At 38.5% G+C, this 16,240-nt stretch overlaps 1 protein-coding gene across 1 annotated transcript in view; it reads left to right on the top strand.

The window, feature by feature from the left end:
* The window catches only part of KPNA4 (karyopherin subunit alpha 4), a 29,808-nt gene extending 14,799 nt beyond the window's left edge, over window positions 1-15,009 (top strand). The window contains exons 6-17 of the mRNA XM_081008063.1: window positions 484-579; window positions 674-759; window positions 2,308-2,394; window positions 4,324-4,493; window positions 4,574-4,618; window positions 5,586-5,717; window positions 6,772-6,900; window positions 8,535-8,639; window positions 9,400-9,471; window positions 10,808-10,970; window positions 11,200-11,294; window positions 13,077-15,009. Coding sequence (XP_080864189.1) covers window positions 484-579; window positions 674-759; window positions 2,308-2,394; window positions 4,324-4,493; window positions 4,574-4,618; window positions 5,586-5,717; window positions 6,772-6,900; window positions 8,535-8,639; window positions 9,400-9,471; window positions 10,808-10,970; window positions 11,200-11,294; window positions 13,077-13,175 — 1,279 coding nt within the window. The 3' untranslated portion in view covers window positions 13,176-15,009. The remainder of the gene's footprint in view (window positions 1-483; window positions 580-673; window positions 760-2,307; window positions 2,395-4,323; window positions 4,494-4,573; window positions 4,619-5,585; window positions 5,718-6,771; window positions 6,901-8,534; window positions 8,640-9,399; window positions 9,472-10,807; window positions 10,971-11,199; window positions 11,295-13,076) is intronic.
* The last annotated feature ends 1,231 nt before the right edge of the window (window positions 15,010-16,240 follow it).

Consider the following 16,240-nt stretch of genomic DNA (forward strand, 5'->3'; position numbering starts at 1 on the left):
AGAGAACCAGTCTTATTCAAGTCTTTCAATCACCAGCAATCTCTATATGATGTTCTGTAGCAGGATAATGAGCATGTTTTTGTAGTGTCTAGCACTCCGGCCCAGGTAGCTATCTTGTGTCTTCTTTTTTAAAAAGAGGCAAATGGGCACATTTGCTTGCCTTTGATCTCCTTTCAGTTTAATTTTGATTTAATTTAAGACATTTTGGACTTTAAAATATATTTTACAAATGTCAGGAAGGGGGGGGAGAAGATAATGCATTCAGAATTACTGGTTTAAATTTAAATTGTATTTGATTGTTACTTATGAAATATCAGAATGATTACTACAATATTTTTTAATTTTTATGTTAAGATAGGAAATGGAGTATGCTGTGAAATCCCTGTTAGCTGCTCTTCATGTTTTTAGCTATAATAAACAATTGGAGCCATTTGAACTTTGCCCGAAAGTTTGATATTCTACTTTCCAAATATTTCTGAATAGAAAACTACTCTCCAGTGATCGCAACCCACCTATTGATGACTTAATAAAATCTGGAATATTACCCATATTAGTGCACTGCCTTGAAAGAGATGACAAGTGAGTATGTGCCTTTAAAGGAACAGTTGTTTTCTCAAGCAGTTGATCAAAAGTATTGTAATAAACTATTGTTTGTTTCTTATTATATTCTTAGTCCATCTTTACAGTTTGAAGCAGCATGGGCACTGACAAATATTGCATCCGGAACTTCTGAACAAACGCAAGCTGTCGTTCAATCCAGTAAGTTAATCAGTACTTAACTCCTGCAAAAATGCCTTGCTGATTGAGTAGAACTATGCACACATTATATTTCTTCTTTGGGTATTCATTCACATGTACCAATGAGTTGGTTCTTTGATGCTGTAGCCAGGATGATTAAATTCTAAATGCTAATCAATGAATCATACACTGAAAAGGAAGGTGTGTACATAATCTCACTAAATTGAAATTAAATTTGGATAGCACTGAAGGTGTTCCTGCTTTGTGATCAGAAATATGGGATTTAGTAAGTAACGAATTGATTTGGAGCTTGTGGCCATATTTGCATGTAACACTAAACCATAGTTTAGCATTACAATAACAAGCCTAGTTCCCGCCTTCCTTCTGGCACCACTATGAAGAGTCATCCATAAACTTTCTCTTCCTTTTTAGAACAACTTCAGCTCGTGACATCTGAACCTAGACAAACTCTGATTAGTGGGAAACAAGCCAACCAAGCTTTTAAACTGACTTATTTTCACTAATCGTAGCTAAGATTAACTGCTGTTTAGTGTTTGGACATCGTTTTGAATATGTGGAATTGCCTTTAAAATATATATAATCTGAAGAATATCTCTGGAACTATCCACTGCTGATATATGACTGTTTTCAGTGTTTCTTGATCGGTATAAAAGACTTTTTATATTTTTAAAAAAGAGTTACTTCTCTAGTTTTCTTTTATAATGGGTTGGATCCAGACTTGCCCTTACCTGAGTGAAAGGACTTCTTCAGTTCTCAGAGGGGATGAAGAACCAATGCGGGTTTCCTGCTGGAAAGGTGGTTTTCACCAATTTCCCTGCCGCCTCGGCAAATCCCAGTGACAACTCTCATACTATTTCACAAGCTCTCCCAACCCTTCATAGCTGTTCAAGAGGCTGCAGGAAGTAGGAGAGATTGTCAGCAGTGTTCACAGGAGGTCTGAATCCAACCCAATGGTTGCTTAAAGATAAAAAATATAGAAAATGGAAAATGTGCTGTCATTGGGATTTAGTGCCTTACATGCTTAGAAGTATTCCACAGGAGAAGGATACCCTTTTTAGAGCTTTGCAAAACTGAAGTGGCAATGACGGAGGCTTTATGCTACCTTCAGCCATAATGCAAAAGGAACATAAATAAGTGTGTGGTAATTCCACTTTTACACATCATTGTTCTGTCTGCATACTGAGTGTGCTACATCTCATTGGAGAGATATGTTAAGTTCCAGACACAGTTGTGCATCTTGCCTGTTGGACAAAATTTGAAAGATTTATTTTGAACATTATAGTGCTTTGGAGGAAGAACTGGAGGTTCAGAAAGGCGCTTCTTTTTTCTCAAGAGGTTCAGTTCCATGCACTAAGCCCCTGAAATTATGTATCAGTTGAGTGATAACTAGACAAATTGCGACTGCCTCATTTGCAATCTGAATATCTTTGAATGAGGAATGGCTGTCTATATATTGCATGATTTAAAGTTTAAATCTTAGATCTTAGCCAAGGGGCTATGGAAACTAAAAAAAAATGAGTCATAATGATATTTTTCTTTATTTTGCAGATGCTGTCCCACTTTTTTTGAGGTTGCTGCATTCGCCCCATCAAAATGTTTGTGAGCAGGCAGTATGGGCTTTAGGCAATATCATAGGTTTGTTGCATTTCTGTGTAGAAACTCCACTACTATGACAATGAGAATTTTACTACTGAATGAAAGCTATTTTTCTCCAGCGATGCCTTGTACACAATTGTGCTGGGGAGTGTTTTCCCAAAGCATATTTTAGTTAGGCACATGAAGGTTCAGACAAGTAAATCACAAGGAAGAATATTACATGAGTTATTCAGGTCATGGTGAACTTATTGTCGGTATTCATCACACAGCAAGCAAAGCTCCCAAGTTGGTGGAATATCTGATACCTACGCATAGCATATGCATTTCTAGTTCTCTGTATCAAGCTACATTCTTTAAACTACTACAGTTAAGAATCAGAAGTCTATAGCTTTTCTGCTGCTGAGCAGCAGCAATCCCCCCCCCCCCCCAGCAAAGTCCACAAAACAAAACTCCAGCCCAATAGTCTGTTCAGCAGCCTCTGGTTTTTTGGCTGGAGTCAGTCAGCTCCTCCCCCAGGCCAGGTGGGTAAAGACCTTCAAGACAGGGGGCAGGTCTTCTAGGACACTCAGCCAAGAAGGTTATGACTTCATACTTGACTTTATGCATGTCCAAAAATGGGCAGGGCAGGTTGAAGAAGCTATTATGCCAGCTTAATATATCTAGTCATGGTAGTGTATCCTGTGCATAGGTGCCAACATGATTTTCTAGACCTAGTGCATTATATATGGATTGGGCCCTCCGCAGCCACATGCAAAAGAGGGCATATATTTGCATACCTTTTATGTCATCCACCAATTTGTCTTCTATTTAGGAGAACTCACAAATAAATCAGGGGCCTCACTGGTGAAACATTTTCCACAATTGCATTTCCATATTTCAAAAGGCTTAACCTCTTGAATGTCTACTTACAACATAGCTGTTAGTGACAAAAAATAGTCCTGCTCCCCCCCCCCACCTCCCCAAACCATGCAAAGTATTCAAGTTTCCTGAATTTACTGTTGTTTTTTCATAGATTGGAAATACTACATTTCAGTGAACAACCTAGCATGGTATTTGGAGTATGTGGAGGGGAGAGTTCAGATGAGGCATAAGATTTATGGCAGCCAAGATGCCCATACTTGGAAAAATTCAAGATTAAATTGTTAAAAAGCAGGCAGTGTATTCTAAGAGCATTTGTTGTAGTTATTTCTGTCTCATAATAGCTACAGCCATGTTAACAGAACATTGATAAGCACCCTTTTCTCTTTTTTGTAACAAAAAGGGATTTATAATGGTCATGCTTAGGGATGGAGTGCGGAATCTCCCCCCCCCCTCCAAAAATCTGATTTACAGCTACACTGTAGTTATTTTCTCTCTTAGTTATTTTCTCTCAGCAGCAACTGTTCTGCTTCTACTAGGTAAGAAGAAGAAGAAAGTTTGAAAATGAACAATCAGTTTCTTCTACAATTTTTTGGAGAAAGGACTTCCTGGGTTATTTAGGGGTCTTCTCTAAAATGTGTATTACTCTAAATTTCTCCATAGCACTTGTCAATTTGACTTTACACATTGGCTAAAAATGCTGAAATGTAGAAGCATTCTCATTTCTCATTACTTCAAATGCTGCCCCAACAACACTATTCAAATGCCTGAAGGGCTGTTACAGTAAAAGGCAAGGGCTTGTTTTCTGCTTTCCCAAAAGGGGTTTTGGGAGTGGCGTCTCTCTGTCCAGAGGTCTTCAAACAGATGCTGGACAGCCATCCTTTGTAGATTTTCTGCATCAAGGAGGAGGCTGGACTTAGATGACTTGCAAGCACCCTTTCCAACTCTTAATTCTACAAATCAACCATTCTAACAAACTGCGTCTGTACCTGGAAGTTGCTTATTTCAAACTGTTCACATACAGAGAGAGCTATCCTAATGGGGAAAAGCAATTTTGATAGACCAGTGTTGATACTTCTTCTACCCACAAGCTCCTCCATGTTTATACAGGTGATGGACCCCAGTGTAGAGATTATGTCATTAGTCTTGGAGTGGTGAAGCCTCTGCTGTCATTCATCAGCCCATCTATTCCAATAACTTTCTTAAGAAATGTTACTTGGGTAATGGTCAACTTGTGTCGCCACAAAGACCCGCCTCCACCAATGGAAACGATCCAGGAGGTAAAACTACTACTTTGTTGAAATTTTATCACTGTGAGCTTTCCTGCAGAATTTTGAATACCCTTTTCTCTTTCTCCTAGATCCTCCCAGCACTCTGTGTTTTAATTCATCACACAGATGTAAATGTGAGTATCTCAATATTGCACGGCCTGTTCACAGATTAATTATAAGCATGTATTGAAAAAACAAATCACAGCCTTACCAGGTTACTCCTGAAAGCAATTTGTGCCTCTTTGGCTATATTGGTGGATACTTGTCAGTCTTATTAACGAAGCAAAAGTCTCTCAAAGGAGTAAAACTTATTTCAGAAGTCAGTGCTCCCACAAAACTGAGGGACAGTTCACAAATACAGACAGCTTGCAGTTTACATGGGGGCTATGGTCCCGGTAACTGCAGAACAGTTATGTGCACTGGCACAAATTTCATCTCCCACAGGGGTTGATGAGACTTGCATAGACTTCCCACTGGTTCTCTACTTAACATATATCCATAGGCAAGCACTAAGTTCGTGGTGGATGGGATCATTCCCTTAAAATAAGAATACCTACCAGAACTGTCATTCTGGATCAGCTGAGTGGGACAATTCTATCCTTTTTGGAAGGGCTTAGTGTTTGAGGCACTTATCTGTTGGACAGCCATTCTCTGTATGCAGCACCCATTCAGTTCAGAACTGAATCTGCAGAACCTGCTTCTCTGTACGTTCTGTTCTTAGTTGGGTTGGGACTTAACCTGCAACAAAATCAGAAGCCACTCTGCCAATACATAGGAGAGGCCAGAGGCCTTTTGATATAATGTATATACTTGCTGGTGGAAATTAGACAAGTGTCATAGCTGAGGAGTTGGCAGCATAATGTGTTTTAAGATTCAGCAGGAAACGTTTTTGAAAGGAAGTATGAAACAAAAATTTGCAAGGGATTTTGTCAAGATACCCTCCGTGATTTATTTTGTGGTATGTTGCAGAAACTTAAAATACTAAGTAGGCTGAGAACATCACTGTTTTCAATGGGAAATGCTTCTGTTTATATATGACTCATTGTGTCTTGCAGAACCTCCTTTGTATTACTCTAATGTGTCTTGTTGATTTTTGAACAGATATTGGTAGATACAGTCTGGGCCCTCTCCTACTTAACAGATTCAGGCAATGAACAGATTCAGATGGTGATAGACTCGGGGATAGTTCCTCATTTGGTTCCTCTTCTCAGCCATCAGGAAGTTAAAGTGCAAGTGAGTCTTGTACCATTTCTCCTTTATTTGAAGCATTTTTGCTGACAGCATTGCATTAGAAATTTACAGTATGAAGCACATTGTATTCTTACTGTGTTCAGTCACTGTGTTTGTCAAGCTCAGAAATGTAAAAAAAATTCTGACTTGAATTTTTTTCATATTTTGTGGAATGTGGAATCGTGTTTTTGCCTTGAATAAACATTTTAAAAGCTGCTGTCCCCATAGGACAAAATAGATTCAAAAAATAAAAGGACAGTAGCTTTCTTTAGTTTCTGTTGAGTGCAAGCTTTTATTAACTAGCAAGTTTAATGCTCATTGTAAAAGAGAGGTATTCTTTAATATTTCATTTTATCAGACTTAGGAATATGGGATATGCTATCAAATTAGAGTCAAAATGGTTGAAAATGGGTGCTAGGTCCTTCCACTTCAATTTTCCAGCTCTGGATACAAACTGCAAGTCGTTGTAGATTGGTTCAGATATAATGAAGTATATGGAGAGGTGGGACTAAGTTCTTTTTTGCACTCTGATTTGTAACCTGCCTTTTAGCAAGCCATTGCTTGTCATTCAATCTGACAAAACAAATCAGGCTTTGCACAAACCATTGTTTCTTAGTTCAGATGCAATGGGCAAGTGATTTGCTGAAAGCCAGGAAATTACTAAGTATGTGACCCTAAGGTTTATTTGTGTAACACCAGCTCAACCCATTACCATTTTCACCATCAAATTTGGCTCGTGAAAAGGATGAATCTGCTGCTCAACACAGTAGCTGTTTCAGAAATCCTAATTTCTCAAATCTTTCATTGTCAGATTTGTAAAGTTACAAGTTCTTATTTTTGCCGGGGGGTGGGGGAGAACCATGTCTTCTACCTGATTTAAGTGGTACAGTTGATCTATTAAAGCTGTGTTGTGCAATCCTGTACATGCTTACTCAGAAGTAAATGTGAATAGAATTTCAACCTCAGTCAAATCATGTAGTCTTAATACTATAATGCTTGATTTTAAAACATGCTGCTCAAGCCATCAAGTTTTAACTTTTGAAATGTTTTCTTTCAGACTGCCGCACTCAGAGCTGTAGGAAATATTGTTACTGGTACTGATGAACAGACCCAGGTAGTTCTGAATTGTGAAGCTCTTTCACACTTCCCTGCCCTATTGACTCACCCCAAAGAAAAAATTAATAAGGTATGAAAATGGGCATGATGCTGAATGCATGAAAATTGATACCAGGGGACTGTGTGACATATCTATCAAACAAAAGTACGGGATAATCGTCAATCTCTTTACTTGAAAGGTTGTTCTGACTTTTGTAGAAATTGTAATGTAGCAATTCCTTTGCAAGGAGCATATTTATTTATTTGTTTGTTTGTGGTGCATCAGATATAACCCTTTCTAGTCCAGCATTGTTCTTGGTTATGGTTATTTTTTTAACGGGATTTTTATTGTACCCTGGCCTAAGATCAGTTATAATGAAGAGCAGGACCTAAAATAAATACTACCAAATAATATCCTAGCAATTGGTGGCCTTTAAATATAAGATGGTTCATCAAAAATTGGTCAGTGGTTCTCCAGCCTGTCTTTTGTCTACACCTGAATTATAAACTGACTCTTGGAAATGATGAAATGGAGGTAATAGGGAATAGGGAATAGTAAGGGGTGTGTACATTAGGGAAGGGGGGCAATTTTTAGTCTGAAGTAAAAGGGGTTGGTTGTGTAAAAGTTATATAGTGATGTAAACTGTGGGCACTGATAAAGAAGCTGTTGATTTCGCAGTGCATCTGAGGCCTTGTTGCTAAATCATCTGGGTTTACTGCAACATTGCCAGTGATTAGAGCCCAAAATAAGCTCGCAGTTTGCATCTAGACATTTTAAACCTCTAACAGTTCCTTTTGTTAGGCAAAAGGAATGTGATCTGATCTAAGAGTTCAGTTTAATGACACCTAAAACATATGATTTAGATTAGGAAATCATCATTTTTCCCATACTCAAGAATAAGCAAGATTTAAATGGGAAACAAAAATTACACATTCTTTGGGTTCTAAATTTATCAAAAAATATTTGCACTAGTAGCAACTTCATTTATTCTTCTATAGGTAGTTTTTTTTTTAAAAAATATATAGTAAGTTTTATAGACCACTTAACCACAGAACTCTCTTAATATATAAAGTACATAATAAAATTCTGAATAAAATACAGGTAAAATCCACCAAACTGTTAAACAAGTGTAGATAAAATTGTCAACATATAGATAAACATAGTGCTACAGCTGGCACCTGTTATACTACAAACTGTTCTATCTAATACTGATCTTTCTTCTAAACTGCAGTAGTGTTAAAGCCAATTTTTTAAAATGCATGCCATCCTTGGGTATTGTTACTTGAAACTGAATCCCAGTAAGAGACACTCCCTCTGAAGGAGCAGGTTCATAGTTTGAGAGGGCTCTTCAATTCCAAGCAGTCACTGTTGGACCAGGTAGCTTCGGTGCCAAGAAGCCACTATGCCCCACTCCAACTAGTTTTCTAACTACAGCTGTTCCTGGAGTGAAACAGCTTGTCCTCCATTATCCGTGCTCTAAAAAACTTCTGTATAAACTATTGCAATGCGGGCTGCATCATGCTGCTTTTGAAGACAGTCCAGTAGCTGTAGCTGATGCAGAATTCCGCTGCCTGGGTGTGGTTAATAAAATTTAAATAGTTCTCAGTTGTGCTTGTATTGCACCTTTAAAAGAAGTCTAGCTCTGCAGAGATGGATTAATACTTTCGTTATTCAAAGTATTTCTTGTCGATAGTTTTTAAATCACAGTTTTGTTGTTGTTGCAGGAAGCTGTTTGGTTCCTATCTAACATCACCGCAGGAAATCAGCAGCAAGTCCAGGCGGTGATAGATGCTAACCTTGTGCCAATGATAATACACCTTTTAGATAAGGTTAGACAAAACCAATCTTTTGCTAAGCTTTTGTATTGTTCTATGTGTGTGTTGTACTGAAATAGCCGTGGAACATAAAATGTGCTGGGTGGGTACGTATGCTGGTTGGGTACGTATGCTTGATGGAGGGTTCTAGACCACTCTTCGCAGTAAGCTGGTTTTTCCAGCTAGACAGGTGCCTGTCCCCAAGAGACCCACAGTCTGAGTAATTCAAAGTAATTAAAGTAGCAGAGGCCTCCAGGTTGGATAGGTGGTGCTCAACCTTCTTCCTATGCCCACCAATCCTCCCCTGAAGATCTCCACCCATCCATCACTTTTTCCTCTGCTGGGCTTTTTCCAGTCATAGAGATTTTCTTCAGTACTTTCCTTTTCTCCCTGTACTCCCATTTGATAGGCAGCTGGTAAGCTGTGCCTAGGTCCTTGTTTCAGATGAAAGGTCAGGTATTGTAGCATCTCTTCAGTCCTTGGTGTGTACTCCCAACTTCATCAGCAACAGCAACATGGCCAACCATCAGGGATTTTGGAAGCTGCAGTCCAAAAACATCTGAAGGGTCCCAGCTCTTCCTGCTGTGGCTGACTTACACTTCAGATGCTGACATCCTAAAGCCAGTTGTCTTAGCTTTGGGATATGGAGGCTCTGCTCATCCACTGTTTTTCTTCTGTGGTCACAAGACTGGTGCCTGAATCAGCTCATGTTACTTGCCTGAGTGTACCCCCTGTGTAGACAGTAAAGATATTCCTCCAACTGTCTTCTCTTTAGGGTGACTTTGGTACACAGAAAGAAGCTGCTTGGGCTATAAGCAACCTGACAATCAGTGGAAGAAAAGATCAAGTAAGTAACCTAGTTTGACTGGCTGGCTGGCTGTTTTAAAACAGTAAAGGAATGTACAAAACACAAAGCACAATTCAACCAAATAATAGCATTTAGAAGTGTTACTGATTTCAGTGGGAGAGTTTTTAAGCAAACACTTAATTCTTCCCTTGACATCAATGGGACTTGAAAGTGTATAACTTTCACTGGATTATACTAGATCAAAGCCACAGATGGGTCCTCTTGCAAGAACCACCATTGTGCTCATTATTTGATACTTGCCTTTCAAATATCAGTTCGTCCACTTAGAACCAATTCTGATCAATTTCACACAGACCAGTGTAGAACTTTTCTGTTTGCAACCTCTACTTAAAAACCTCCAGTGATAGAGTCCACCACCTTCCAAAATAGTCCATTCCGCTGTCGAACAACTCTTACCACCAGAAAGTTATTCCTGATGTTTAGTTGGAATCTCCTTTCTTGTAACCTGAAGCCATTGATACGGGTCCTGTCCTTTGGATTTCTCTTGAGTGCGCACATGCATATAAAATGCCCCAGACGGGAGAGCTGCATTGTAAGCCTTGAACGTAGGGCTAGCAATTCTGTTCTTTCTCAACTGGTGGAGGGTGGGGAGAGGAAGAAATAAATATTTTCTAAGCATTTCTATGCTCAAGAGAAGCTTGTTTCACAGAAGATGCTCCTGCAATAGGGTTTGCCTGCCCTTCTCACTAAAGTCCTTTGCACCCCTCTGAAAGATGTTTTTGAGGGACAGAGACCTTCCAGAATAGTATGGGATGTGGTGATGTGGAATCTGGAGAAATAGGGGAGAGTGCAGCAAAAATGAAGCGAAGTCGAGTTTTGCTTCTGTAATGCACCTTTGGATCCAAGGTTTGGTTTGGTTTATTTTGCTATCACTTGGTGTTCCTTGCAGATTTAAAAATGTAAATCAGTAGGCTCACAGGTGAGTCTTGCATGATGCTCTATTCTAAAAGCCAAGCCCCCTCGATATCTGGAGCTAGAATCCACCAACTTACAATTTATTATTATGTCCAAATTCATCAAATACATATTTAATATGACTTAACAAAAATATATTTGTTTGGTTTTAAAGTCAAAACCAATTATGAGTTATCAGATGACATAATACTTATTGAGTATAGTGAGAATCCTTTTACTTGAATTTCTGTAGGTTTGAAAATGTTTTAATTAACTCTCCTTTTTCTCCATACTCCATACTTAGTATATTTATTATTATTTCATAATTTGTTTATGTCTTAATCATATAAACCTCCAGGCAGTTTATGTAAGTTGTATTGATCCTAATTGTCTTAATGTCTGTTTCTATTCCTTTTTTTAGGTGGCGTACCTAATTCAACAAAATGTAATTCCTCCCTTTTGCAACTTGTTAACAGTAAAAGATGCTCAGGTTGTACAAGTAGTGCTGGATGGGCTAAGTAATATATTAAAAATGGCTGAAGAGGAGGCAGAAACCATAGCCAACCTTATTGAAGAATGTGGAGGTACGATTAAAAATTTGCCTTTGTATACCGAGGTCTTAGATTTGATAAAGTGATCCTTCAGTTTTTTGTTTTTGTATTTTTGTCACAGATCTGGAAATATTTTCATAGTTTCAATGGAGAAATATGATTTGTGGACATACTGGTTACCAGTGTGTTTTGAAAAAACGTTTGTTTTCATTTTTACAGCTAGTCTGGGGTTCCTTCAACATTTTTGTGTTAAACTTTACAGGGCTGGAGAAAATTGAACAACTACAAAATCATGAAAATGAAGACATCTACAAACTGGCTTATGAGATCATTGATCAGTTCTTCTCTTCAGATGATGTAAGTACATAATTCTGAAACTGAGTATTTTGAAGTAAAGTACTGAATGTTAAAAATCTGGTAGTGGACTTTGGTTGGATTGGAATATTATTATTTTTTGGTTAGTTTTCCAATATACCCCCAATAATAGCCAAATTAGAACAATAACAATTAATTCCCAAATTATACAATTATAAAAATGCCAATCAACTTCCTATTAATACATTTTAGTTAAAGTGGCTCCCCGCATGGTGGTTTGGGTGCATTTCCGATCTTGTATCACTGCATTCCATAATCTTAATCAATGTCAGTTACATTTCAGTTATAATAATAATCTCTCAGTCAACAGATACATAATTAATGATTTCCATTCCTGATGTTACAATATATAAATATATAAAGCTTCAAGTGAGGAACTCAAACTTTATCTTTATTCTGCCCTGCATGTGAAAACTATTATGTCCATGGAGATTCCTTCTGTCCGTATATGGTGTTGTTTCTTTCACTTCCCAGCTGTTGTTTTTCCCCATTGTGGCTTGGGGCGGAACTGAATCTCGAAGTTTCTCAGAGGTCTTACCTCTCCGTCCCTTGCTTCAATGTCTCGGAACAGTCTGCTGGAAACCATTCTGTCTCACTAGGAAAACATGTTGTAGCTCTTGGCCATTTTCCCCTCAGCCTAGGAAAAGGTGGGCAATTTTCGAACGTGCTGAAGATTTAATACTCCTTTCCAACTCCCAGAATCCCTGCAGCGTTCTTATCACAGCCCCCAAATTTTTTTCCTTCCAGCAAGAGATTTATGGCCCATTTAAACTTTATCTTAGATTACATTCCATCAGTAGCACACAAAAATCTCAGTCTTTTTCCTTGTTGTTTTTAAACAGAGTTGAGGGGAATTAATCTGTCTTAATCATGGGTAGGCAAACTAAGCCCGGGGGGCCAGATCCAGCCCAATTGCCTTTAAATCTGACTTGCAGACTGTCCGGGAATCAATGTGTATTTACATGAGTAGAATGTGCCCTTTTATTTAAAATGCATCTCTGGGTTATTTGTGGGGCATAGGAATTCCTTCATTCCCCCCCCCCCAAAAAAATATATAGTTTGGCCCTCCACAAGGTCTGAGGGACAGTGCACCATCCCCCTGCTGAAAAAAATTGCTGACCCCTGGTCTTAATAATTCCAACATAGTCATACTTGAGCTTCCCCTCCCCCTCCGTTCATTTCAGATCAATCTGTTTCCATTTTTGCTTGTTAATATCACTATTACTCCAACGTCCCTTCCTCACTTGTAAATATCTTTTTATCTTATATTCGTGAGGTTGCTGAATCATAAATATATAAGAGCTTAGAATAAACAAACTGAGGGGTTCCCTCTCTCCAACCAGCTCTCACGCCGAAGAAAATCTTATCTCAGTTCAAACCTTTGACCCATGTAGCTGCTATATTCCACAGTATGTTGTTGCAACCTTTTCCCATCACATGCCAGTACTTTAAAGCCAATTAAGGATCCAATTCAATGGAGAACCTCCTCTTCTTAATGGCGGCGTAGGAGGGTTTTCGCCAGGCAAAGTGCTTTTGCACTCAGCGCATTCCATGCCAGAGCAAGAACCAAGTACCGAGACGAACTGCAAGTGAAGCCCGTTCCCCCCATCCCTGGGGTGAATTTGCAATGATGATTTGCCCTCTGTCATTCTTGTTTTTCATTTGCCGATGATCACCTGCTATCGTGGGGGCTGGCTCCATTAAGGCAGGTGGGACTGGAAGCCTGGAAGATTCTTATTTCTGGTCTTTGTGGTTCATTTACAGATAGATGAAGATCCAAGCCTTGTTCCAGAGGCAATACAAGGTGGAACATTTGGTTTCAATTCATCTGCCAATGTACCTGCAGAAGGGTTCCAATTCTAGAGTGGTATTTTGGAAGTTAGGTACAATGCAGCACTGAATAAAATAAGGTTTGATCCATCAAGCTTGGCTCATGGGATCCGCTGCTGCATTAAATCGGGGAAGAAAATGGTGAAGATTTCATTTGGAATCACAGAAAAGCCCGAATGAAGTCAAGATGGCGAGTGGGTGCGAGTGAGAGTGAGTGGCAAAATGTAATGAAAAACTTCACACTGAATGCTTATATAGGTTGTTCAAAGGAAAAGGGCTACAGGTCAAAGATCTTCAGTGCCTGAGGAGGAACATTGACTTAATTAGCGCAATTGTGGGGGGAAAATGCAGTACTATTCCATCATCAAGCCATGTAAGCATAAAGGAGAATAGGATGCCCATATAAGTCCAAGGAGAATGAGCCCAGGTCTTGCTAATGAAGCACCGTGTGAATGGACAACATTGAGTGAATGTCTGGACTCAGTGCTGTGGGGCCACGTGTGTGTTTCAAATCTGGGGCTCTTTGCTCATGAAGCAGACTCCTAGCCTTGGAGTGGGGTGTGTACGAGAGTATGGTTGTGATGCTGTATGTGAACGCATGCAAGCTTGATTTGCCTTCAGGGGGCTGATAATAACCCTAGTCAATCATCAAAAGGAGTGTATAAGTGTTAACACTGGACACAAAAACAGAGACCGGTTTAGCAGCAGACTATGGTTTTACTCCTGCAGCCTGTGTTTTGTTTTATTCCCCACCCCTTTTATTTTAGTTATTTTCTTTCCTGTATGGCTTATTACTAGTTGCTTGTAAAGTCAGAAAACTTTGAGGAAGGCTTCCCTGTGCATTTGCACCAGATGACTGTTCATTGTTTACAAAAAAAAGCTTTCCATATCATCAAAACTAATTTGTGTAGATTTTTTGCATGAAACTCATACAAACGTTTCCCTCTTCCAACTATTGTGTTGCAGTACACAAATTGCCATATAATACTAGAAAACAATAAAAAAACAAGTTTAACACCATCCTTTTCATTTTCAGAGACGACATAAAGCTATTTTTGCATGTGGTAATTTACAGCATAGCTCATTTTTAGATTTTATTGAGTCCTGTAACCAGCTGTTTCTGTTGTGGTAGGATACCGTGCTGTGTTTCAATGTTATTTGTTTTCAAACTTTGTTTTCTATGAAAATGATATGGAAACCTCAAAATAAAATTTGGTGCATATGTACTGCTGAAAAGATTGGAGATGTGAATAGATGTACAAATCAAGTCATGGTTTGAACACCGTTAATAATACCACCTAATCTGTCCAATTGTTCTAGACTTTTTATCTTTAGATGTAGGCAGCCATGAACAATCTATTTTGAGCCACTTTAGAGAGAACTTTGTATTCTTAACTTGCATACAAAATGCAAGTGGTTTTTATAATTGGAATAATACCTCAGTTTTGAGGTTCTGCACACTAAATTAAAAGTGACATTGCAAATATGTACAAAAGGAGAACTCTTTATAAGGTGGCTCATTGTAGGAAATGCTGTGCCTTCCCCTTTGAGCACAAGTGTTGCATGAACAACAGTTTGCTATAAGAAAACATACCAGGTTAGCCACCATTAGCATCTATATCTACCTTGTGGTTGTTTTTTTTAAATCAGCTGGTAATTCTGAAACGCAGTAGAATGGATAAAGATTATTTTGTGATCATAACTCTTTGTTGGACTAGAGTATTTTTGCAGCATTCCTTGTCATCAGAAACATGGTTAAAAGTTTAAAACTAGATGCAGCAGAAAACTAGCTTGTGAAATTTATCCAAGTAGAATGCAGGCTAGGCTGTCTTGGGGAAAATAAACATTAAAACTTACAACAATGTTACATTGGTGTATGCATTTTTGTCTATACAAATATTTACAGAACCTGCTTTTGTGTGCCATTATTTGATTAAGCAAGTAGAACAAAATTATAATGCTTTTATTTGATAATCCCTTTCACCCTTTATGAAATCATGCTTCTTAAATTGACTACATTTGAATGTAGATCCTCTGTCCCATTCACTCAGCAGCATAGTTTCAATATGCTCTTTTCCTCTTTAGGCCTGAGACCATGCCTTCCACAAATTATTTAGAGCAAGGGAAAAACATCTGCAATGAAATACCCTCCTTTCTGCTCCTTTATTAATCAATTGTAAAAAAGCATTGTCACATACATAGCCATTGTCCTAGAACTTTCACAACTATCCCTTCCCACAGAATTCAATATACTGTAATCTACTTTAGCAGAATTGTTTTCCTGTTAATAAGAAACTACTGAAATTGTTTGGGTTTCAAAGTGTTATTTCTACCAGAAGATAACAAATAGTAATTCTCATTTGACATGTCTTTCTCTAAGCTTCAGTTTTTCTTAAAACTATTCTTTGTGGAATGACCAGGTGTGAAATGGTATATGTTGCTGCTGCTGCTTGTGTTTAATGCATAGTAGGCAGGTTCCAGAAATAATTTATTGGCATTGTTCAAACATAATGCCAACACATGTGCCTGTGCATGGCAATTCCCTCTCCTTTTTTCAGTTTTAGGTAAATCACAGTCACTTTTAGTGGCGAGCTATGGTTTTTTAAGTCAGGAAAAGAGGGAGGGGAATTGGGACAGGAGCAGAGGGGAAGTGCATGAGTCCTGCTAATTTTCATGTACTAACTCCTTGAGTACTGGGTAACTTAAGAAAAGATGGGAAACACTGCTAAGTTAGTTTCAGGCACAAGCAATTTTTGAAAGCAGAGAAAAAAGGGTTTGGGGGGGCAGGGGGAAATACCACCACCTTTTTATAAATGTTTCTAGTTATACACAGATAAGCACAAATAACATTGTTCATCAAAATACCCATTTCAAAAACCAGTACAGTTCTGAAGTTGGGTATGAGCAGTACTGTCCTGAATGCATTGAAGCTACATGTCACAAGTTCTGGATTTTAAGATACTGAATTGCAGAGAATTGTTTCCACTGCAAATTGTGGAGCACCCTATTCATCTTAGTGGTGTTCTATTAAAGGAGCAATTATGGTAGAAAGTATGCAAGGAGGCTAAAATAGTCAGGAGCAAATGTGAAAAAAGTAA

Source organism: Podarcis pityusensis (assembly GCF_964106645.2).
Source record: "Podarcis pityusensis genome assembly, chromosome: 5".
Classification (NCBI taxonomy): domain Eukaryota; kingdom Metazoa; phylum Chordata; class Lepidosauria; order Squamata; family Lacertidae; genus Podarcis; species Podarcis pityusensis.